General features: G+C 46.1%; 1 protein-coding gene across 1 annotated transcript in view; it reads left to right on the top strand.

Annotated features, from left to right (window-relative positions):
- TNFRSF8 (TNF receptor superfamily member 8) overlaps nucleotides 1-25252 on the top strand; it is a 256447-nt gene that overhangs the window by 188885 nt on the left and 42310 nt on the right. The window contains exon 9 of the mRNA XM_086921280.1: nucleotides 2400-2601. Coding sequence (XP_086777406.1) covers nucleotides 2400-2601 — 202 coding nt within the window. The remainder of the gene's footprint in view (nucleotides 1-2399; nucleotides 2602-25252) is intronic.

Genomic DNA, 25252 nt, shown 5'->3' with positions numbered 1-25252 from the left:
GGTGTTTCCACGCAACATCTATGGAACTGACAAATTCCTAGATTTACAACATTTTGCAAACCTGGGAATGCATCACAATCCTAATCCTCCACAGGGGAGGCGTAAGAAGGTGGAACGAGGAGAAATAACTTTTATTTCTCCTCGTTTTTTCTCTTTCTATGCATGCATTTTGCAGCACGCATAGAAAGAGGAAAATGTCTTTAATGATTGTTTTTTGTGCAGGAAGGTGTTCCTTCCTGCGCAAAAACAATCATCCCCTCAGCGCAGGCACTCATGCAAAATGACACAAGGATGTCTGTGCTGGTGCACGTTCGCTGTTTGTGTACTGGTGCAGGGCAGGACAGGAATGCGCTGTATCTTGTAGATAAAACTTGTTCTTCTTTTTATTTTGACACACAGCAGCGAAGCAGGTACGCTTGCTTCACTGCAGTCCGTCAAAATATTGTAAATGAGGCCCTCAATGTTTTCTTCTCAAATTGGAAGATTCTCGGTTCCATCCAAACTCTCGATGAGGCATGAGTTTCCTCTATCTTAGCTTCAACAATCCTTCAACAATCCTCCACTTTCTCTGGCAATTCAATGGCTTCTATCATACTTTGAAGGGAATTCAAAATCCTCAAAATTTTGGAGCAAACTCTACTTATAAAGAAAAGTCCACTGTCTAAGTTTCTTCCATGAAAGGAATATTTAGGTCGAGGAAATGCTGCTGATTGATTATATTCTGTATTTCGAGTTTCTTCATATTTGATTTTCAGATACCTGCTGAACTGCTGTGCTGATTCTTTCTCTTATTCACTACTTCTGTTTTGAACATAAATAATTGAGATGACCAGATCCTTATGGTGTTATTTGAAGATAACTGCTTGGCTCTATAAGGGGGAAAAAACTAACCTTCTGGGAGATACTAGTAGCACGTTTTTAGAGATGCAAGGTAACCCTTATTTGACAAATGAGGCTCTTTCGCCTTCTGAGAGATTAACCACAATTCACTGAACGATCCAGGATAATTATATAATAGTCATCTAGCCTGATTGTTGACACCAGTAAATAGATGGCACCTTGATGAAGCCCATTTCCCGTTCGCAAACGGGCCGATTCTCAGAATCAGCCCGTTTGCGAACTGGAAAAAGCCTTTTTTAGGATGTATCATCCCAAAAGGCCTTCGCAAAATTGGAAAACGCAAAATTTGCGATTCCTTATTTTGCGAAAGAATTTAAGGAATCGCAAATTGCGATTCCTTAAATGCGATGTAAAAAGCACCCAAGTTGTGCAATTTCTCCTTACGAAATCGCAAATTACCACAAACTTCAAGTTTGTGGTAATTTGTGATTTCTTTGAAAAGTGCACTTTTTTTACATTTTTCAAAGTGCCATGTGGCGCACATACCTGCTCTTAGGGCATGTATGTGCGCCACATGTACACACATGCACATTTCAGGGGTGCAATAGGGTGTCCTTTTGACACCCTCGCAACCTTGAATTTGCATTCTCAATTTGTGATTCTCTAATTGAGAATCACAAATTAAAAATGTCTTCCCATTCATTCCGATGGGCCTCTAGGCTCATGGGAAAGAATGAGGAGGTATTCCTTAATTGCGAATCACATTTTGCGATTCGCAATTAAGGAATATGTAGGATTTGCAAAATGATTTGCAAATCCTACATATATAGCGGTTTGCGATTCTCAAATAGCAATTCTCTAAAAATCGCTATTTGAGAATTGCAAATGTATCTTTGGTACATATGCCCCAAAGTAGCAAAGTATAGAAGAGATACTGGGTGTGAGGGTTAGAGATGTGGCTAAACAAATAGGAGAGGATGTGGCCTAACGGCTAGAGTGGTTGACCTCGTCTCAAGTCTCGGCAGGGATGCTTAACATCCTGTGATTCTGGGCAAAATCTCTTAATCTCCCTGTGCCTAATAAAAATCAATGTGTCTGTCTGTAATTCAACTGGTGCTCATGCAAAGCGCTCTTATACCTTCAGGTCTAGTTTGCGCTATATAAAACTCCCCAAATACAAAAGAGGGACACATCAAATAAAGCTAGAAGTATGGTTGGGCTGAGGTTGGAGGGAAGCATTGATGAAAAGAGAAAAACTGCGAGAACAAGAGAGAGGAACAAACAAAAAGGAAGAAAAGCCAAATCAGGGAAGCGTTCACCTCCAGAAGAGAGGTATACAGACTTTTATACACGTTGACCTTTGCCAGAGATTTTTTGCCCGCAATCGGAGAGATGTAGTGCATTGAAGCCCATTGCCCCAATGTCGAATCTGCTACCATCCAGAATGCAGTTATTAGATCCCTGGGCACTATCTAGAAGTCCCTTGAAATTTGGTTCTGCTCTTATCCTCCTTTTGCCTACCCATGTAATTCTAATTCTCATTCATTTCTGCTCAACAGAGGTCATGCCATCTGGAGAAAGTGGAGGTATTTCCTGAAATCAGACGCCAAGAGAGCTGCCAGGACCTGAGTGAGAGCGACAGCCTGATTGGAGTACCTGAAGTCCATTCCAGCTGGACACTGGATCAAGCAGACTTGGTTGAGAGTGATGGTACTCTTCAAGACGGGACCAGAGGGATGGAGCAAACAAATAATCGCATTGGTGAGTACATTAGACTCTCTGACAGATCAGTGAGTGCTTCTTGAGAGGTCTCAGGCACAATCCTCACTGTTGAGACCCTTCAAGGTCTGGCCTCCTTATGGCCATTTGTTATTCAATCCTGGTAGAACTCACGCCACCACTGGTATCAGTTTCTCAACCTGTAGATTTTAGAGTTCTCTGTATGACTCCCTACCCATCACCTCTCAAAATACGGAAATATTCTGCAAAATATTTGTATGTCTGCACGTTAATAGAATGCGTAAAATACCTTTTAAGACAGTGATAATCTGTCACTGAATAATACACCAAATGCTACACAGGACTCTACCTCTCAAAGCGCTGTGCTCCTGAAAATCTTAAGATTTTCCTATAGATTGTTCTCCAGCACAAAACCATTCTAACAACTCATACCTTCTCCATGCAATGCAGTAGTAACATCTGAAAAGGGGGCAGGGTACAGACCTCCTGACCCCCTAGGCCTGCTGAGGGGGTCCCACAGGGATCTCCAGGACCAAAGAAAGCATTTTATTTTTAAATCGGCCGAATTTGCGCTGGGTGGGCGAATCCGGACGAAAAATAAAAACCGAAGCGCGGGCTCCCGCTCTTTGTTATTTTTAAGCTCCCGGGTGGGCCCGGTCCGGGGGGCAATGACAAAATGTGCCCCCGCATCACCAGGGACGGCCACCTCCCCGAGGCTTTTTTCATTTATTTGAGGGGGCACGCAGCCCGGCCCCGGAGCCCCGGGAACCTTCACTTCTCTGGGGCTCTCCTGTTTATCAAACAAAAAATGTCTATGTGGGGGGCACCAGCCCCCCCACATTCCCTGGGGACCACCACCTCCCTGGGGCACTATGTATGCAAATGTGGGGGTTTGTTATGGACCCCCGGGGACCACCACCTCCCCAGGGCATTGCACTGGAAGGGAGGGAGGGTGCGTGGCCCCCCCTCCTGGAGCCCTTGATGGCCCTGGGGACTGCCAACCCCCAGGCCGGCTCCTGCAGTGTCCCGATGTGCCCAACCCATGGACACTGCTGTTTGCTATGGCATGAAGCAGAGCAGGATTGCTTTTCCACAAGGAGAAGATGCGGGGAGCTGGCGGAACCGTGGGTGCATTTGGGTTGCCCCTACGGTCCCCAACGAACAGGACAGGCTCCGGGGGATGGGTCCCCGGGGCCATAATTGGCCAAGCGGCCCCCGTCCCAAAACAAAAAAAGAAAGAGGTTGGCCAGACCCCAGGGGATGGGGTCCCCAGGGCCATATTTGCCCTCCAGAGGGGGGCCATGCGAGCCCCCCTCCCGTTTAAAAAAACAAAAAAGGGGTCAGGCCCTGGGGGATGGGGTCCCCAGGGCCCCCAAAAAAAGAAAGAGAAGGGCACAGCCCTCTTCTATAAAAAATAGATTTTAAAAAAGCCTGCATCGTGCTGGAGGCCCCGCCCCCTCCCGGCAGCACTCTGCAAACGCGACCCTCTGTGCTTTTTAATTTGGAGAATTAATTCCCCTTCAATCCTGAGGGTCCCTGGGAACCAACTAGCCCACCAGGTACCTCATGTAAGAGCCACAGGGGTGCATTGCAGAGAGGTGGTGCGAGGCCATGCTCCCTTTTACACCTCTCTGCAACGCAGCTTTGTGGCACTTACTGGAGGTACCTGGTGGGCTAGTTGTACTCCGGGGACCCTCAGGATTTAAGGGGACTTAATCCCCCAACTTAAAATGTGCCACGAGGTGTGTTTGCACAGTGGTGAAGGGAGGGTTGGGCCTGATGTGACTAGTGTGCAAACACGCTCAGTGGGAGATGTAAAAAGGAGAGTGCCCTCGGACCACCTCTCTGCAATGCACCCCTGTGTCACTTACTGGAGGTACCTGGTGGGCAAGTTGGCTTACTAGTGGTAATAAAAGGAATAGTTGGCTCCCAAGGTTGACGTTGGGGGCTAACTACTCCTCCTGTTACCTCCAGTAAATCCCACACTGCTAAGAGGTGTTTCTGAGGCCACGCTCACCATTCTCCACCACTCTGTAAACATGACTGGTATGTTATAGTTAGAAATTAGCATTTAAAATACCTTTGAAATTCACTGAAAAAACCATAGGTTTCAGGGACGTTATAATTTGAAATTATTATTTAAAAATCCTTTGAAATTCACTGAAAAAAACATAGGTTTCAGGCATGTTATAGTTAGAAATTGGCATTTAAAAAACCTTAGAAATTCACCAAAAAAACATAGGTTTCATTGACGTTATAGTTAGTTGGAGATTTCACTTGTACAAAACCAGAGAAATTCTGCAGGTATAGTCAGTTCAGCTAACTATAACTCGCGCCCCCGCAATTTACTGATGATGACGTCACATATTACATCATTCATGACATGGTGAGTGACATCAATGATGACATCTCAAATGACATCACTGATGACATCACTGATGACATCATCCACGTGAAAATCTGATGCATCCCCTCACACTCTAATATAACCTTTGATACACCCACTGGAAAATACAGACTACCATTTTCAAAACTATCGACACACCAATACCAGTTACTTCATGCGCACTTGCTGATTCCTAGGTCTACACACACATCCACTCATTCACCCATACAATCACTCATACATGCAGTCACTCATCAATACAACACTATCATATGCACTCATACACCTTTACAGACACTCACAAACCGCCACTCATCCATGGAGTTACTCACACACCGTCAGTCATGCAAAGAATCAATCCCACTCCCATTTTCTCAGCTATACAGTTATACAAACACCACCTCACTTATTCATACAGATACTAACGCATACTTACTCTCTTATATAATCACTGATACAAGTACACACTCATCCATACAGCCACTCTCACAATCACTGACTCTCACGTGTAGTCATTTATATACTTCAACGCTCACATACACTGACTTTTACATATGTACTTACTTGGACATGTACCACTGAGACAACCATTCACTCACCAACACACCCATACACACACTCATCTACCCATACAGCTGTTTCCAAATGCACTCTTGAACCCATACACCCAGTGAATCAACCACTCACACATCTATGCACAGTCACTCACCTCCCACCCACCCACACACACTCAGTCTCCCATACAAATTCTCAGGCAACCAATCAATAACCCATATAGACACTCTTGTAGCTACTGACCAACCCGTGCAGCAGCTTTCACAACAGACAGACTGATACAGACATTCACACAGTTTAGTCACTAACCCATGCATTTAGTAAGACACATTTAATCACTCACTTATACAGTCAGTCACGCACCTACTAAATCCTCCATCCAGACACTTATACACCCACTCATTCTTCAATACACCTTAGCATATATATAAAACATATTTAAACTTTAATGAAACACGCAGTCACTGGATGATGTCATCAGTGATGAGATGTCATCAGTGATGTTATCAGTGATGTCACTGACCATGTCATGAATGATGTAATATGTGACATCATCAGCAGTGCATTGCGGGGGCGCGAGTTATAGTTAGCTGAACTAACTATAACAGCGGAATTTCTCTGGTTTTGTACGTGTGAAATGTCCAACTAACTATAACATCAATGAAACCTATGGTTTTTTCAGTAAATTTCTAAGGTTTTTTAAATGGTAATTTCTAACTATAACTAGATAGATAGATAGATAGATAGATAGATAGATAGATAGATAGATAGATAGATAGATAGATAGATAGATAGATAGAGACGGACGGATGGACAGACAGACAGACAGACAGACAGACAGACAGACAGACGGACGGACAGACAGACAGACGCATCCATGTACCATCTATGGAATGCATCCTTGAAACAAAGTCACGGGAAGCAGCGCATATTGCAGCTTTACTTTACTTTGAGAAACTATCCAACGCAAATCCTGATTTGAGTTGGATAGTAAATCCATGCATAATTCTTTGCACCAGATTTGCATTAAAAAAGTCATGTTTGGTCTTTATAGAGCAAATCTTTCCTGCGAAGATTACGAAGTTGTGTTTGGTATTTAATTGTTCGTAGATTTTGCATTGCTACTTAGACTGCCTATTCCCTTGCCTGCTGCAACACCACAGACTCTATGCACTGTTACCAGGTCTGTCTTTGCTCTTGCACTTTGACTTTACTGCAGTACCTACATTTTGCTGAAATTCCCCCTTTATGCTTGTGGGATGATCCACAACTCCACAAATGTACTGCTAACATCATCAATTACATCACTGCTGGCATCACACATGGCAACACCAATGGCACTATTAGTGACATGACTGATGAGGCATCACATTAAACATTTCTTGAAGGTAAAAGGTTGGGGTTCCGCTGGAAACAAATATCTTCACAAAGGTGCCATAGAGTACAGAGGCTGTTGTTCTGCTGCGACGAAAGGTATTACACTAAAATGAAAGACTGTATTTCCACAGATAGCCAACATACATCCTCTCCTGGGTGACGCAGAGGTGAAAGGCTGTGATTCCCTGCAGTGCTTCGTTAGCTAACAGACATTGCGAAAGAAATACAGGAAACAAAAGGCTATCGTTCGATTGACACGCAACAGCTAAACTCATAGAGATTATATGGAAACAAAGGCTGTAGTTCCACTAAAAGCAGATAGGCATCCTCATCTTAACAGATTTGCCATTGACATGAAAAGTCTTCAGTTTGAATTCTGACCAACATATGTCTTCACCAGGATTACTTAGAAACAAAAAGTCATTGTGTGGCCATGGTCCGCTGCCAGAGGACCAGAAATTCTGGTATTATCCACATTTGTGCTGTTACATGGTACCAACTTTGCCTCAATATTCTCAACTAACCTGGCTCCCAGTACAGCAGAGAATAAACTTCAAGGCTCTCTACATAGCCCGCAAGGCACTGAACGGATACGGACCATTAATCACAAAGACCTTGATTCGTCCAAACAGAGCAAGCAGAGTACTTCGATCAAATGAACTCCATCTTGCGGTGGTAACCAGGATCATGAAGGCCAGAAGTGGCGGTAGGCGCTTCTCACTCAAAGCTTCCAGACTATGGAATGCCGTCCCATTGCATCAATGGAGCGAACCTAACCATCTGAAGTTCCGAAAACAATTAAAGACCTGGCTGTTCAGATAAGAGCTCAGTCCTCCTCACCTTGGCCCCATGCAGTGCTGGGAAGCCTCCGGGTAGCCATGCGCTATACAAGTGCCAATACAATATAATACAATATTCTCTAAAGTGCCATCATATGGCTAGGGAGAGCTGCTCAAGAGTCAATTAGAGCTGACACTTTCCCAAAAGTGTTATCATTTACCCTGAAAGTTCCATAATGTATTAGAAACGCTCAGGCACATGCTTAGAATGTGCCATTAGCTGTGGAGAAGTGTGATCTTATGTCACATAAGTTATGGCATTGAAGAAGATTGTGTATGTCATATCAGATGTCCCTGGTTATTTCATCATTAGGGGCATTTGAAATATCATCTTTAAGCACAGAGGCAGATTGCTAAGGCAGTGTAGCTAACCATAATTGGTGAATCTGAGGGGCATATGTGTAAGAAAGTGGCAGAGCGCTGATTAGCTCCAAAATTGCTAACTCCGCGCTCGATCACTTTAAAAATGCAGGGATGCGCTGTATTTACTAAAAATGGCGCTCCTGTGGCGATAGGGGCTTGTAAATATGCCCCTAAGTGTTTTTATGTTTAAGATCATAACCAATGCAGCCTGTCAGCTGTCCAGGAATGTCCATGTATTTGTTACATACGTTAGTACATGAAATAGAAGAGAAACCAATACTCTCTTTAAAATGTTTTTCAATGATTTCTTGAGTTTTGTAATTATATACTTTCTTGGGCCATATTTACAAATCTTTCATGCAAATCAGGGCAGTAAGCAAAGTTGTTGCGTTGCATAAAGGGAAAGAGCACAAATGCTCCGTATTTACAGATATATGAAGAATGTCTGCTTTCTTCTTGCTCTGGTGCACTGTGTGCTGCCTAGTGCCAAAGGAGGTACACTTGCACAATAGTGCAAGAGGGCCTGCTTCACAGGCAGGAATGTTTTTGTGCAGGAAGGAACACCTTTCTGCACAAAACAATGCTTAGAGACATTTTCCTCTGTCTATGTGTGCTACAGAATGCAGCACACAAGGAAAGAGGAAATAATGAGGTGAAATAAGGATATTTCTTCTCGTTATCCTCACTGGGGAAGGCATAGCGTTTTGACACATTCCCAAGTTCGATAGCTTTAGTAAATCTAGCAATATGCTAAAATCCATGGGTGGATTTATGAGAATGTCCATGCTCTACCATGGAACACCTACCAGCTTGATATGCAACGTAAGGCAGTGCAAGCAGATGAATTTCATTACATTTATTTACAAAGTCACGCAAGGTGGTGCAAATCCTGGTGTGGCTTTGTAAATATTACTAAAGCTTTTGTACACTGCGAGTACAACCACCACCTAGTACTCATGCCAGCAGTTCCTGCAGAGCATAGTCTGCTACCATGCTGTATGGCCATAGCCATTGACTGAGGCCTGATCCCAGTACCTGTACCATACTTATTTATTTATTTATTTATTTATTTATAAGTTTATATAGCGCTAGAATCACTCCTACAGGAGTATCTCTGCGCTTTGCACTGGTCATCGCCTTGTGACATGCCCAAGAACACAAGGAACAGGCCATGGCCTCTAACATTGCTCTCCACATGGTACCTAAGGTAGTTACAGAAAATGGTCTATGTGGCAACATACATAGTACCTGTGCTTTACCACCAGTACCCACTGGTTCAACCTAACAACATGCAAAACATACTACAGAGAAAGGAGCAACCTGTCCATACACCCTGCAGGAAGCACATTCTAGCAGCAGGAGACTTTCTCCAGAGAACCATAGCAGATGATCTATACTTAGCAGTACTTCTAGGCAGATCTATTGAAAAGTTGCACAGCGCAGAGCCATATTTACTAAAATTTGGCAGTGCTGTTGTCAACTTCTGAACCGGCACTTAAATAGACTACTTAGTGCTACACACACATCTTTGAACATGCTTAATTTTTCCTCGTTTTTTTTTGTTTCTATTTATGCCGCATTGTGCAGCACGCACAGAAACACCAAATCACCATGAATGAGTGTTCATGTACAGGAAGGTGTCACTTCCTGCACATACACAATCATTTAATAAATGACGATTGAGCATACCCTGCCACACTTAGGGTGGCCAAAAGCGGTACAAAAGGGGGTGGTGATGGACTCCGGGTTCAAGATAGCCTGGCTGATGAGGATCATGAATCCAAAACCGGTCCTCGGAAGCTTGTTTCCGGTCCAGGGAAGACATGGCTTGGCAGTTTGGGCTGGACTGTTCCCATGAGGCACAGGGGCAGACTGATTTGCATATAGCCATGTCTGAACTGGGGTGGCAGAGTGGGCTAACGAACGGTGATGGATTAAACCCAGATCTTTTGACTGGGTTTGAGTGTTTGATTGATTCAGATGCTCCGTCCATCACCGCCCCCTTTTGTACCACAAACTTAATTAGAGCACAACTCAGAGAGAAACCCTTGCTTGCATTTGGGCTTTCAGCCATTTTACCACTTTTAGGGGAGAGAGTTCTAGTTAGTCACTGACTACAAACATTTAGTGCACTTATTTTCAGTCTACATAATGCAAGCCCAAGTCTAGCCAAGTTTTAGCAAAAATGCATAAATTCAATTTTAAGGTCAGACACAATAGAGGCTGATTTTTATCAAGGTGTCCTGTAGCGAAAGCTGTTCATGGAGGTGAGGAGGATGAATATGAGTGTGTAAATGGTTTCTGTGATTTAACAAAATGTGAATGCACAAAAACATGGGACAAATGTTGTGTCTCTGACACAGGCTTGAGTAAGATCAAAGAATTTGTTGCCCTTCTGTGACTCAGAGAAAATAGGTTTTCATGTGAACTTTTACTTTTTTCTAAGTAAGAGATTAATTAAGTAGATAAGGTGTCTTGCTGTTCAGAAAAAACTGCTGGTTCCACTGACAGGTCTGGAGACCCAGATACTGTCATTGGCACATCAAGGTCACACAGGTTGCCCAGGCACTAAAACAAAGTTGAGATATTACTACTGGTGGGCCTTCATGGATGCTGAGGTGGATGTGTATGTACTTTCATGTGAGGCATGCAAGGATTTTGACAATTCACTAAAACTTATAAAATTCCTTTATATCCAGTAGAGTTTCTTTCAGGTCCTTGAGAGAAATTAGGAATGGATTTTAGAGGCCGATCCACAAGTTAAGAGAGCATGAGATAAAGGTGAGTGGTGATGGATTACCATCACAAATGGGTGTTTTGTGAATTCAAGAGGGAGCCAAACTATACCACAAAATACATGTCAGTGACACTGAAGTCTAATTTAAAGCTGCATGTGCCAGAATTTGGAGTTATCATAACACTCCTCATTCCACCTACGGCATACCTCTGTTTATGTAACTGTGCGGAAGAAATTCTGTCAATAATCTTTCACCATCTTGGGTACATCAGAAAACCAAGGCTATCTTAGTGCAGTCTTCCTAATTTGAAGCTCCGAAATGAATGAACGATATGAAAGAGAGAAGTAAAGTAAGGTAAGATGAGAACCATAGTGTCAAGGAGTTAGATCTTCATGTTGGCGATGTAGTGAAAATTAAGTGCACTGGCAATATCAGAAATGGATCCTTAAAATGTTATCCATCTACAAAAATAATAAAAAAATCTGAACATGCTGTCTTGGGGGAGAATAGCAAAAGTGGCTCCAAGAGATAGAGATGATAGGGAGAGGATGTGGCCTAACGGCTAAAGCAGTCGACCTCGAAGCTGGTGAACCGGGTTCGAGTCTCGGCAATGACGCTCAATATCCTGTGATTCTGGGCAAATCCCTTAATCTCCCCGTGCTTAACAAATAATGAATGTATCCGTCAGTAATGGAACTGGTGCTCATGTAAAGCGCTCTGATACCTTTGGGTCTAGCTTGCGCTATATAAAACTCCAACACAAAAAAGAGAAGAGTTGCAGAATTGCGAAAGATAGGTGAGGATGGGGTTGATAGAGAGGGACCTGGAGAAAACTCCAACTCACAAAGTTGTCACAAGGAAGTTGGGTTTTTCTACAGTTGATGTAAGTACATGTGACAAAATAACAGGATTCTTTCTGCTTGCTCTTACTAAGTGCAGTGACTTGATGGATGGCTTGTGTAAGCTGATGATGCCACAACTAATTTAGACTTGGGGGAGATTTACCAAATCTTCATGTAACGCAGCACAGCCTCACGCGAGCCTGCCCCCTGTTGCGCAACTGGGAAGGAGTAGGAGAGCGCCATATTTTCTAAGATATGGCTCTCTCCTCCCCTTTCCCTTGCGTCGGCGCTGACTACAGCTGCTGTGTGCCACCCACCACTTTAGCACCATAGAGCTAGAGTGTGTGTGTGTGTGTGTGTGTAAGTCTAGCATAGGTTTTGTACAGGAAGGGGTCCCTTCTTGTACAAAATACTATCCCTAGACACATGGGAAAGCTTTTCCCATGTTGAATGCGTGCTGCACAGTGCAGTATGCATGCAAATTCGGAAAAGGAAGGAGAAATTAAAGCATTTCTCCTTGCTTATGCCTAGTTTAAAAGGGAGAAACAACAGGGGGCTGGCTCTAATCAGTAAGGCTGACCCGAATAGTTAACCAACAGAACAAAAATGCCAGTACTGATATGAATAGTTCAAAAAACCAATATCCACCCAAATCCAGAACAACAAATCAAGAATGGGGATTGCTACTCAATAGCATTTTATTCAAAATATTTGCAAAATTTATTTCAGCAGTTTAAAAGGGTGCAGTTTTCTTACGCTAAACCCTATCTACTGAGTTTGGTAAATTGGGTTTAGCGTGCGAAACCTTGGGTGATTATATGGGAGCGCTCATGCACCACCCATGGCACGCCACCATTGCGCAAAGTAATGCGAAGCAGTAATCTGCTTCACATTACTTTTACGTTATTTCCAGCACTAAACAAGTTTAGCGCTGGAAAGTAAATTAGGAAAAAAAGATTTTGCGCCGTTTCGCGTCACTTTAGTGATGCAAACACAGCGCAAAAACGTAGTAACTATTCCCCTTGGTCTGGGAGAGTGTTAATGCGGATGGAGCCACAAATGGGCCTTCTGGCAGCCAAAAGAAATTGCAGCTTCCCGTGGTCGGTGATAGGCATAAGAAAATGACATCTAAACCAAAACATTTGCATGACTTTGTTTTGTATTTATGTGTTGATACACGTTTTCAATGTTGTGCTTTTCCTTTTGTAAGTTGAGTTTTTTAGAATCTTTATTTTCAATGTTGTTATTAGAGTTGTCTTGTGCGGGGTCCGAACTTGAGTTCCGTTCTTAGAGTTGGGAACCTTTGCATTAAGACGTTGGGCCAGATTTACGTTACCTGGCGCATCCCTGCAAATCAGCAGGGATGCCCCAAGAAACGTGTGACACGCAATGCCATTGTTGCGCCACCACGGATGCGACGCATATACAATGCGGTGCTCCATGGCGCAAGGATAGGCAGATGCGTGTCGCATCTGCCGGTGTAAGGTTGACGCAGTGCTGGAGTTGTGTCGTGGGCGCGACGCAACTCCAGCACTGTGCCAACCCGGCCTATCTTCCACTTGGTGCGTCACACCTTATGCCTGCTTCAAGCAGGTGCAAGGTTTTGAAGCAGTGGGGTCGGAAAAGTGACTGAGTGAAATCTTGTAGATTTCACTCAGGCACTTTTCCGAGGCGTTCCTGTGCCGGAAAACCCACCCTGCGCCAGTACGCCCACATGAAACCTGATGCAGGTTTCATGTGGCGCAGGGCTTTACAACGTGATGCATCTCCCTAGATGCGTCACGTTGTAAATCCCCCACAGCATGGCGCTAGCTTTACGACGCCGCTGCGTCACAGAAGTGACAAAATGGCGGCACTGGGCTTGTAAATCTGCCCCGAACTGTGCTGTTCTTATTTTATAAAAAAAAAAAACACTTCGTTTTACCATTGAAGGTCAGCATGTCCTTCCTGGAAAACGACATGCTTCAACTCACCTTATTTTCCTCCACCTTGCATTTTACACAACAAATTTGGTGACGAGTTTCAAGTTACTTATGACCGAGAAAATCTCGCTGTTTCATATTTTACCAGTCATCGGACCCAGTCAGTTAAAATTCCTTTAGTCACTCAAGGTGTAAACCATGCTGTTACTATGTACCAGGTAACTTGGGACTCTCATCACCCTATGGTATGCTGGTGAGTTATTTTTTGTTTAAATACATTCCTTCAAACTTTGTGAGCCTCCAGGATCCTGTTCCCCTGTGCATCAGTTCCATTAGAGCTTCACACACCTACTTCAAAGTCAAGAGTACCGTCGTCCCTGCTTTCAATCAGTGTCTGCCTTGCTCCAAGCCCTTGCTTCATAGACACTAATACACACTACTTCTTGAGATACATAAGAAATTGGATTATTAGTTGAGAGAGTTGAAAGCCCCACTCAAAAAATAAACACTGTCCTTGTCCGGGTGAACCACAGGCGTCACTAAATTAACCTGTGCTTAACATTCAAAGTCATGTGACCGAGGACACTGGCAGAGAGGCACAGTTGATTTGGGCAGGAAAATGACGACTTCCTAAAAAATATCTGATTTTGCCCAATAAAGATGATCATAAATTACAATCCATTTGAGTATAAACATCTTTTCTCTATCTGCTCCCAATCTGACCTCAGCACGTGTTAAGAGAGACAAACTTACAGCAGTGAAAACAATTTTAGGAGTTTTTCACTGCCAATACACCACATGTCCTTATTTTTACATACCATGCACCCCGCCCCCCAAAATGGCTGTTTAAAACTGCACTACAGGCTGCAATGGCAGAACTGAGATGAGTTTGTCAGTGCTACTGAAGTGAGAGGCGCAATAGAGGCTGTTGCCCACTAGTAGCATTTAAATTACAGGCCCTGGGTACAGGCAGTACCATTTGCTAAGTACTTACAAGTAAACTAAAGGTGCCAGGTAGGTGTAGGCCAATGTTGCCATGTTTTAAAGAGAAAGCACAAGCACTTTAGGACTGGTTAACAGGGGTAAAGTGCACAGTTTCCTAATTCCAGCAAAACCTATTTCAGCTAAAAATCAGTGAGTGAAGGCAAAAGGTTTGGGGGAATAGCAGGGAAGGGATGACCAATCTAATGCTTGTAATTACACACACTACTGTGCGTGACCGCTACATAGCAGCCATTCTGGTTGCTTAATAAACTATTCTGGCAATAAAGTGGATTATTGCTCAACTTCATAGTCATTGAGTATGATTCCCTTGATCATTTGCAATGCATGTCCAGTTCTCAGCGACTGTCCGTGCAAGTAAGAGCAGTGGGGTGGGGCGGGGCGGGTCTGGGCGGGAGTGGCTGGGAAGTCGACATCCCACCGCCCCACCACACTTACCTGCACAGACCACTGCTGCCTGTTCTGCTTGGAGTGCAGTGAAACTATATCGTAAAGGTGAGACACTGAGTAATTTTGAACAATTTTAATTTACTCATTTAAAGTGCTCATATGAGTGTTGACTGTCACCTTTATACATCACTCAATACGTGCGATGTTGTGTTCTTCCAAGATGATATGCAAAAGACAGAAATAAGAATTGAGGAAGGGGTAGTTGTATCTAACTGTGTCTGACAGATGCTAATAAATGAGCGACTTCAGCTCACTTTGACACCTCTATCTTGGATTTCCCACAATAAATATTATTATTTCGAATATTTCCTCACTGAATGCCAGTGTCGCTCTGACAATGCAGAGGCCGCTTCACACTAGCTTCCCTGGTGTACCTGTGCCTCTGCCACTTAAAATCCACAGTCTTAAGTTCCTGTGCCCCACTTGGAGCCTCTTCATATCCAGAATCCTGGTGCACAATAGGCCTGGCACTTATTTATTTACAAATGGAGTACTATTGCAGGCGGTGGAGGTTAATAGTTCAGTTGATAATGAGATGCTTAGAGAGCCTCCATCAGCCCCGCTCTTGTCTGCTTTAGAAACGTTTAATTCATTTTAATGGCGCGCCACGTGGAGGAAAGTGCTGCCAAGACAAACTCCTCCAAGGAAAGGTGGGGAAAAAAACAACAGGCCTGGAGAGGAGCCCATCTACTTCCTTCCCTAGCAGAACCGCCCCTTACAAATACACGTCTTGTCCATAGGAAAGCAACGCGCCATCACAAAAACAGGAGTAAACTAGCACTTCAAAGGGTCCTTCCGTCGGCGGACGCTGAAACGCGTCTGCCAGGAGCAGGATCATTTCAGTAATTGGGGGAGAAAAGCTCCTGGGAGTAACTTGAAGCACTTGAAATAATGGTGATAATAACAATAGTGTTAGTAATTGTTATTATTGTTATTATTGTCATTATTGGATAAAAAAAAATATTGTAATTATTAGTAAAATCTGACGCTTAGTTAGTCAACCCTGATTAATGAATGAAAGCAGTATCGGCTCGTACAGGTAAAAGCGGTGAGGCGGGCTGGGGTGGGTGGGGAGTAGTGGAAATCGTCAGACGATAGGATAAGTAATATCAAATACATAAATAAATAAAACTGCTTACTTTGCGCTTGCTGCATCACTTACGCAGCCATGCGTAATAATCTCTCAAAAATAATTCCAAGCATAATAATATTTGTATTATTACTATGATATATATATATATATATATATATATATAATATATATATATATATATATATATATATATATATATATATATATATATATATATATATATATATATATATATATTATATATATATATATAAATAAACTATAATAATTACTATTACTGTTGTACTTATTATTATCAATGTGCTTGAAAAAAAATTAAGAGCCTTTCTCTTACATTCATTAGATAATATAATATTAATTATTCATAATTGGTGTTGGTATAATTATTGTTGGTATTATAATTATTAAATTATTATTATTATTATTATTATTATTATTATTATTATTATTCAAATTCAAATTCAAAAGGCTTTATACAAAATTCATATTTGAAATCATAAAAGCATACATTTAAATAATTCATAGCACATAAGATACAGAGTGAAAGAAGAACAAGGTGTGTACATACACCAGCATTAAAATCTAGCAATACCAATAATTTTGTTAAAAAAAAAAGAATCTAAAATGCAGTCAATTTACAAAATTCATTACATTGAGTTCCTGAACTTAATCAATACTTTTAAAAAAAAACTCGATACAGCTTGAATGACAGTAGCATTTTCTAACTGTAGCAGTCTGATGAAGGCAGTTCTACATGTACGGTGGCCCCATGCCCTCAAGATTGGTTTTAGTAAGGCCGCCCTGAGAGCTGAATAAAATGTACAGAAAAGAATGCAATGTATGTCTGATTGGGCGGAGATTTCATCGCATGGGCAGGTAAGTTTCTCCCTTGACCAAGTGTTACAGACTGGAAAAGTAATTAAACGAAAGAAAGTATCAAACCTAAAGCGGGTCAGTAACATTCTAGAGTAACAGTTAAAATCGCTTGTGAGGTACAGTTGAAGTCCTTTATTGACTGTGATTAGCTGGTAGTCCAAGACTGAGTTTTTAGTTTTTTTCCTTATCCCATCTGTCATTGGCTAAGTATTCCAGAGCCGTTTTTTTCAAAGATTTTCTTGCTACCATCTCCATACTGGAAGGTCTCATAAAATACTCTGGGTGGCCAATCTCAGTCATCAAGTTTTTGACGTACGACAGCCATTTAATGTTGCTAACACCATCTAGGGTCAAACAGTCGGATATTAGATTGCGGTTTAAAGAGGTCTCCGGCGTAACCCACACCTTGTGCCATAATAGGATGGGCGCAATTTTTATGGCGTCTAAGATGTACGATAAGCCCAGTTCAATGTGTGTGAGGTAGGTTGCTGAAGATTTTGGGACACCAAGCGGGTATCTGAGGTACTGATTCTCAGTTAGTTGAATCGACGATGAATTATCGATTCCCCTGATACCTGCCCCATTTACTGCCGTGGAGATGCATTTAGCCTTATAGATTACAGTCAGTTCCTTCGCGGGGCTATCTTCTACTTTAGCCGTGAAGTTGTTCAGGGTGCCTACAGCACGCGAGAACGCTAAATTTCGTGCTCTCACGGCGGTGTGCCAGTTACCTCTCCTATTGAAATTTATTCCTAGGTAGGACAAGTGGTCGGTGGTCTCGATCCTCCTACCTTTGAGGAATATTGAGCAGGGTACTATCTTAGGACCATTTTCACAGGCCATAGTAAAGGTTTTCATAATGTTTATACTTAGGCCCTTATCTTGCATATAGTTTGAGAACTTCAGTACGGCCCTCTGTAGGCCTATCTTGGTTCGAGACATGATGGCAGCGTCGTCTGCATAAGTATTGGCACTGGCTGCCCACTAATCGCTGGATAATCAAACTGTGACTCTTTTAGATAGTTGCCTATGGAATTTATATATAGGGTGAATAGTAGGGGTGCTAATATGCACCCCTGTCTCATACCCCTCCTAATGGGCATTCTCCATGGATGCCGTACCTTACCCTGGCTCCTGCGTCCCTGTATAACTCCTTGATGAAGGTAAGGATTTGGTCGTCTATGCCCATGTCAGAGAGTGTAGACCACAGATATTGTTGTGCACGCAGTCGAAAGCTGAGCTCAAGTCAACAAAAGTAATGTAAAGGTTACCCTTCTTGGCTTGAGTATACTTTGATATAAGCAGAGCCATATTAGCAGTAGTAGTATCACCATTCCTCCCCCACATCCCTGCCTCAACTGTCCTTAATTATTTGACCTCAGAAAGATGAAAGGCTGAGTGGGCCCTGCAATACCTTGAACCTGCGCCCTGCCTCTTACACACACATTCCGAGGGGGCTCGACCTTCTCTTCTCCTGTGACCGACTGAGATCCCGCGCTCTTCGCGCGTGTTTTCTCCTTGCTGGCCGGCTCTTCTGTTTGTGGCGCGCAGTGGGAGGGCACGATTTCTCAAAGTCAAGCTTAGAGTTGTTGCTTTAGCCCCACAGCTGTGATCTGTGGTTAACTGGCTTCCTCTGTTAGGAAAAAAACACTCACGTCACCTCATGCACTAGTAGTTACACAGCCTCTCCTGCATTATGCAATACAAAACACGTAATCACACGGCTAGCGCGAGGCGCTACTTAAAATTGGCAGCGCTCTCTGGGAAGGGAGCCTTAAAATGCATTTTTGGTGGATGCAACTATATGTTCTTTTAACATTTTAACAGCACTGTTCTTATAACCGACGAAGGAAGAACCGGGGAAGTGGGCGAAGAGATGTAAAAACTCGCATGGGCAGAATGCAGAAGTTCTGTGATTTTTAAATACATAGGACTCGCATTGTTTGAAAGAGGAAGGCTTTGCGGTGACAGCGAATGTCTCCATTTCCGTCCAATAAGACAGGTTTTAGAAGTACAAGGCCTCATTTTCTAAACCTATGTTAGTGCGTGAGAAGAAGGTGGGTGTTCCTGAGGTAGGGTGGGGGCACTTGAAACCTGCAGCTGTGTTATGTGCAGTTCCTGGCTCGGAGCAAAGCTGAGCGCATGTACGTTTGCACAGTCTAAAATGCATACATTTAACCTTGACATTCTCTGACTTGATGCACGAAATGCAGACAACACAGGTCAACTGCTCATTGATTTCTTACTCAGAATCACTCTAAATGGTTTTTCACACCCAATAGGCACCAGGCGCGCAACACCCATTGGGCTCACAGGGCTTCAGCCCCCCGTGTGTGTCAGCCCGGGCTGACACAGCTTCGCGAGCTGGGAATGGCGAGTGTAGAGAGCCACTCGGGCTCTCCACTACAATGTTGCTTTCCCCCCACGCACGCACGCACAACCCCGGGGCGGGCTCGCGCCGGGGTATAAATAAACAAGCGGAAGACCGCTCGTGGTCTTTCCGGCTAACTATCACCCAGTGTCTGTGTGCCATTATTATACCCAGTATACCAGCACGTGGTAGGCCTCACCTACCACATTACATTGGTGACGAGGCGGTCGTATGCCACGCGTGCCCACCGCCTCCTGCACGTCCTGCTGGGGATGCCCTGGCTGCGGTGCCCAGCCGCTCCTGCTCGCTGTGCCCTGAGACCGAGACCCGCCCACGCGTCACCCGTGAGGGTGCGCCTTCAGCTGGCGGGACTCGCGGTGCTGGTGCGCAGCCATCGCCTCCTGCGGGTGAGTGATCCTTCTGCCCCGCCTGCGCGCGCTCACCGCGCCCCCCTCATCTCGCCGGCCGGCGAGAGTCAAGACACCGGCAGGACCACGTGTTCGCGGCCCGGAGCAGGCCCGCCCCTCCCTCTCCTCAGGCAGCTCCAGGGAGACGCCTCTGCTGCGTGTGCGCGCGGGGCTCCGCGCTGCTCTCTCTCTCTCCCTCGTCACTCTGGCCCTCGGCCCGAACAAGCATTGGCAACGGCAATTCCGGCCTGCTACAACCTGGAATAAAGAACACTTTGGAGCCAAATAAGCATTGGCTAAGGCAATTCGGGCCTCGCTCCTGCCTGCATTGAGGGATATTTAGAAAGCCTGCAACCCTGCAGTCAACACATATCAAGGCAAGGAGAAGACACTAGATTCAGTCACTGCATCCAAAGGCACCAGATAGCTGCAGACCCGCGCCACGACCCCGGAAAGCACCATACCTCCTCACGCACAGCGTCACCATGAGTCAGGACGCCGGCGCAGCACAAGACGGCGTTGTCCAGCCGCCGCCACCTGCAGTCATCCCCCAGGCCAACGCCCAGGCGGGAAACCAGGCCCCTGCCGGGCCCACTACTCCTGCTCAGCCTGCCCACCTGCATGCCGGCGCAGCGCCTATCCCGCCATTCAGCGAAACGTCGGATCCAGCGACGGCCGCTCTCCGATGGAGGGCGTGGGTCGGACGCCTCAATCTTTACTTCAAGGGAACTAGAGAAACCGATGGAACGGTGAAGAGATCACTACTCATCCTCTATGGGGGACAAGAAATCTACGACCTATTCGAATCGCTCCCAAACACCGGGTCCGAAGACGACTATGACGCCGCAGTCGCGGCCCTAAACGCCCACTTCGACCCACAGCTAAACAACGACTTCGAGAAATTCAAGTTCAAGTGCGCCTGGCAAACCGAATCTGAATCCGTCGACATGTATTATGCTCGGCTCCGTCGCCTTGCGAGCACGTGCCCGTTCACAGACCCCAGGGAAGAAATCAGGAATCAGATAATTGTCGATGTAAGTCAAAGCTACTAAGAAAGTTAATCCTCAGGCAACCAGGGATTTCGCTCGACGAGATCCTCGTCCTGGCCAGATCACATGAACTGTCGGATGCGAGGGCTGAAGAGATGGAGGTGGCGTTGCGCACTCCAGTCATCGCTCCAACGATGGCGCGAACCCCGACCATCAAGGAAGAGCGAGTGGACGCCATTCACCGGCGATTCCCACCGGTAAGGCAGCGACAAGGCCCTCCACGGACCAACCGCTGTGGGTACTGCGGAGAAGATCACCCGACCGCCGCCACGTGCAGCGCCAGAGGCAAGACATGCCTCAAGTGTGGGCGCCTCAACCATTTTGCCGCCGTCTGCCGGGGAGGCAAATTCAAGTCAGCAGGGCCACGTGCTCGTGCGGTGACGCAGCGGATCCATCAGCTATCACTCGATCAAGAGCACCCCCCGCCAGACACCGAAGCACAAGACCGTCGGCCTAGGTACGAGGACGATGAAGATGACGAGGTATATATCGTCTCCTACGTCAGCCGAGCATCTACGAAACGAAGGCCGCGGCCCATGTGCTCCATCACCGTGGACGGAACGAATGTCAACGCATTGATAGACACCGGAGCGTCCGTCAACGTCATGGACTCAGAGCAATATGACAGCATGTCCCCGAAGCCGACGCTGACACCGTCCACGGCAAGAATATACACTTATGGAAGTACGGAACCGCTCCCTCTCCGAGGGGTAATACAAACCACAGTCGTCAATGGGGAATACTCCACCGAGACCAAATTCCATATCACAGAAGGCAAGAAAGGCACCCTCCTGAGTTGTCACACCGCGGAAGATCTAGGCCTGGTATTCTTCGCCAACCAGGTGCACCAGGCACACGCGGATTTCATGCTAAAAGACTTCCCCGAGCTGTTCAAAGGCCTCGGCAAACTCAAAGGGCGGAAGTTCAAACTTCACATAGACTCCACCGTGAGGCCCGTCGCACTCAGGCATAGGCGGGTGCCCTTCAATCTCCGGCCACAAGTAGAGGAGGAGCTGCGGAAGCTTGAAGAGCTAGGGGTGATTGAAAAAGTGTCGGGACCGACACCCTGGGTTTCCCCGTTGGTCGTCGCCCCCAAACCAAATCAGCCAGGAGCCATTCGCCTATGTGTGGATATGAGACTCCCGAACACAGCAGTCAAGCGCGAGAGGCACATCACCCCCACCATGGAGGACATCATAGCGGACCTCAACGGGGCGAAGTGGTTTTCGAAGCTGGACCTCAACTCCGGATACCACCAGCTAGAGTTAGAGCCAGCCAGCCGATACATTACCACCTTTTCGACGCACGTTGGGCTGCGTCGCTACACCCGGCTCAGCTTCGGCGTATCTTCGGCAGCCGAGGTTTTTCAAAACGCCATCCGTGAGGTGCTGTCAGGACTGACGGGTGTCATCAACCTGAGCGATGACATCCCTGTCTATTCATCGACCCTAGAAGAGCATCACACCAACCTGAGAGCGACCCTGCAGAGGCTTGCCGACAGCGGGCTGACCTTGCATCGAGCCAAATGTGCCTTCTACCAGGAAGCAGTGGACTTCTTCGGGTACACATTCACCAGGGAAGGCCTCAAAGTGGACCCAAAGAAAGCGGAGGCGATCAAAGCGGCCAGCACACCGAGGAACCCAACGGAAGTGCGCAGTTTCTTGGGCATGGCCACGTACTGTGGCCGGTTCATCCCGAACCTGGCTGCCATCGCAGAACCCCTCCGAGCTCTCACCCGTACGGATCAGAAGTGGGACTGGACCGCGGCCGCAAACAAAGCATTCCAAAGCGTCAAAGCCGGTCTTCTGGACAATACCACCATGGCCTACTTTCAGCCAAGAAGGAAAACCGAACTGATTGTGGATGCCAGTCCTGTGGGACTAGGAGCCGTTCTTTTGCAAGAGTATGGTCCGGAAGAATGGAGACCAGTCGCCTATGCCAGCAAGGCGCTGACAGACACGGAGACCAGATACGCACAGATAGAGAGGGAGGCCCTGGCCATCAAATGGGCCTGCCAGCATTTTCATCTCTACCTCTGTGGACAGGAATTCACCGTGGTCACGGACCACAAGCCTCTCCTACCCCTCTTCGCTGGAACCTCAAGGCTAGCTCCTCCACGGATCGAGCGGTGGGCCGTCCAGCTACAGGGCTATCGCTTCAAAGTGGTGTTCTGGCCTGGCGCTCATAATCCCGCCGACTACCTGTCACGGCATCCGGACGTCGCCTCACAACTGCCGTCCAGCGAGGACGGAGAGGAAGTGGAGGAGATCGTGCACATGGTCACGCAAGCCGCGTGTCCCGACAACATGACCCTTAAAGAAATTGGGGAAGCCACGGCGGGAGATGAAACCCTCACGAAAGTCCGCCGAGCCCTCGAGGAAAATCAATGGGCCATGTCAGAAAGGTGCTGAACAAAGTGTTCGCAACCATGGGACTTCCTGAGGAAATTAAGTCAGACAACGGCCCTCCCTTTCAAGGGCGAGAGTTCCAATCATACCTAGAATCTCTCCGAATCAGCCACAGAAAGATCACTCCGCTGTGGCCTCAAGCCAACGGAGAAGTGGAGAGACTGATGCAGACCATAAACAGAGCCCTTCGGATAGCCGTGGACAACGGGGAAGATCCGGAGGCAGCACTGGATCAGTTTCTAGGAGCCTATCGGCAAACGCCGCACTCAACGACAAAGTGCGCCCCAGCTCACATACTGTTCAAGCGGGCCCCCAGAGACGGCATACCCACAGTGAGCGAGTGGATGCCGGCAGAGAGAGATGCAGAGGCCACGCAAGCCAGGAGACTGGTCACCAATGCCAAAGCAAGCCTGCACCGCCACGCCAGAGAGCCGGGCATCCGAGAAGGTGACGCAGTGGTCGTCAAGGATCGCTACCCAGGATGGAAGTTTCGAACACTGTTTGAACCAGAGGTGTGGAGAGTCGAAAGGGTGCACGGGACAATGGTCACGGCCAGGAGAAATGGACAAACCGTCACAAGAAACGTATCCTGCTTCAGAAAGGCAACCAAAGCAGCCGTGGGACACCAGCGAGCGGAGGAAGTGTCAGAGGAAGAGCTGATGCTGGAAGAGCCAAGCGGCCCGAGGTCCCCGAGTCCTCTGCCGGGACCGGCACGCGGAGAGAGTCAACCGAGGCCAATGCCACCCGGCCTCGGCACCGAGCGGAGTCAGCCAAGGGCCTCTGAGTCGAGCGAAGATCCGAGAGCAACCCCGGCCGGGGCTGCCGAACCATCAGGGATCCGGAGTCGTCGCTACAGCCTGAGGCCCAATCCGGTGCCCAGCCAACGGCTGAGGGACTTTGCATGGACATCCCCGTGAACTGTCATTTGAATGTCCGAGGGCAGAAAGAACTAAAACAAAGGAGGGATGTAGAGAGCCACTCGGGCTCTCCACTACAATGTTGCTTTTCCCCCACGCACGCACGCACAACCCCGGGGCGGGCTCGCGCCGGGGTATAAATAAACAAGCGGAAGACCGCTCGTGGTCTTTCCGGCTAACTATCACCCAGTGTCTGTGTGCCATTATTATACCCAGTATACCAGCACGTGGTAGGCCTCACCTACCACATTACAGCGAGCATCTCATTGCAGCCGCACCCAAGTAGTTAACAGGTCTTTAAAAGACCATTTACTTGTAAATGAGGCTTTTGAGAAAGAAAACCTGACGCAGACCTGCTTACATATTGCAGCTCTCTTACAATTAGGAAATTACGTGGGTTAGGCACGCTCTTCCATAAAAGTGGACTCGCACATTTGGTGAGCTAAACGCACAGTGACGATTTCCTCCTTGAATATGCAGCACATCTTGGTAAATATTTGATGGCGCTTTGGTTTCACTATAGTAGAAGGGCTGACATAGTTTCCTTCGGTAATTGTTTTGTCTTTGGGGCATTTTAATTGGAAGACGCGGGGGATAAGGTGTAAATAAATGACAGTATAATCTGTGCTGTGCCTGCCAAAACATCACATGAGCGCAAGAATGTAAAACTTGCTATCTTAGTGGCTGTACTAGATGAGGCAAAGCCTTTGCATTCATATTATATGTGAAGTGTTTGAAGTGTTAACCGTGACATAATATTGGGAGTAAGAATAGCTCTTGTTTGCAGTCCGAGTGCTGCCACATGGGAATTATGGAATGTATTTCTGTATTTATTTTTCAATTTACTGAAGCATGAACCAGGCCCTGTTAGGCATCAGAGCTCTACTACCATTTACACAAGATGACATCATTGTGCCTTGGGGGCCTGCTTCTTGCTGTTGTTGTGCCCAGGCAGTTAAGTGTTCGAAAATAAAACTGCAACATCAAGGCCGCTTTTAGATGTCTGGGTCTAGATAGAATGTCGCAGGCAGGAGCTGGTGAATTGCCATCAGCGTCACCCTAAGTGACGCAACATAT

The sequence above is a fragment of the Lissotriton vulgaris genome, chromosome 5 (genome assembly GCF_964263255.1).
Source record: "Lissotriton vulgaris chromosome 5, aLisVul1.2, whole genome shotgun sequence".
Lineage (NCBI taxonomy): Eukaryota > Metazoa > Chordata > Amphibia > Caudata > Salamandridae > Lissotriton > Lissotriton vulgaris.
The sequence above is the reverse complement of the archived record's forward strand: the minus strand, read 5'-3'. Positions and strand labels throughout refer to the sequence as shown.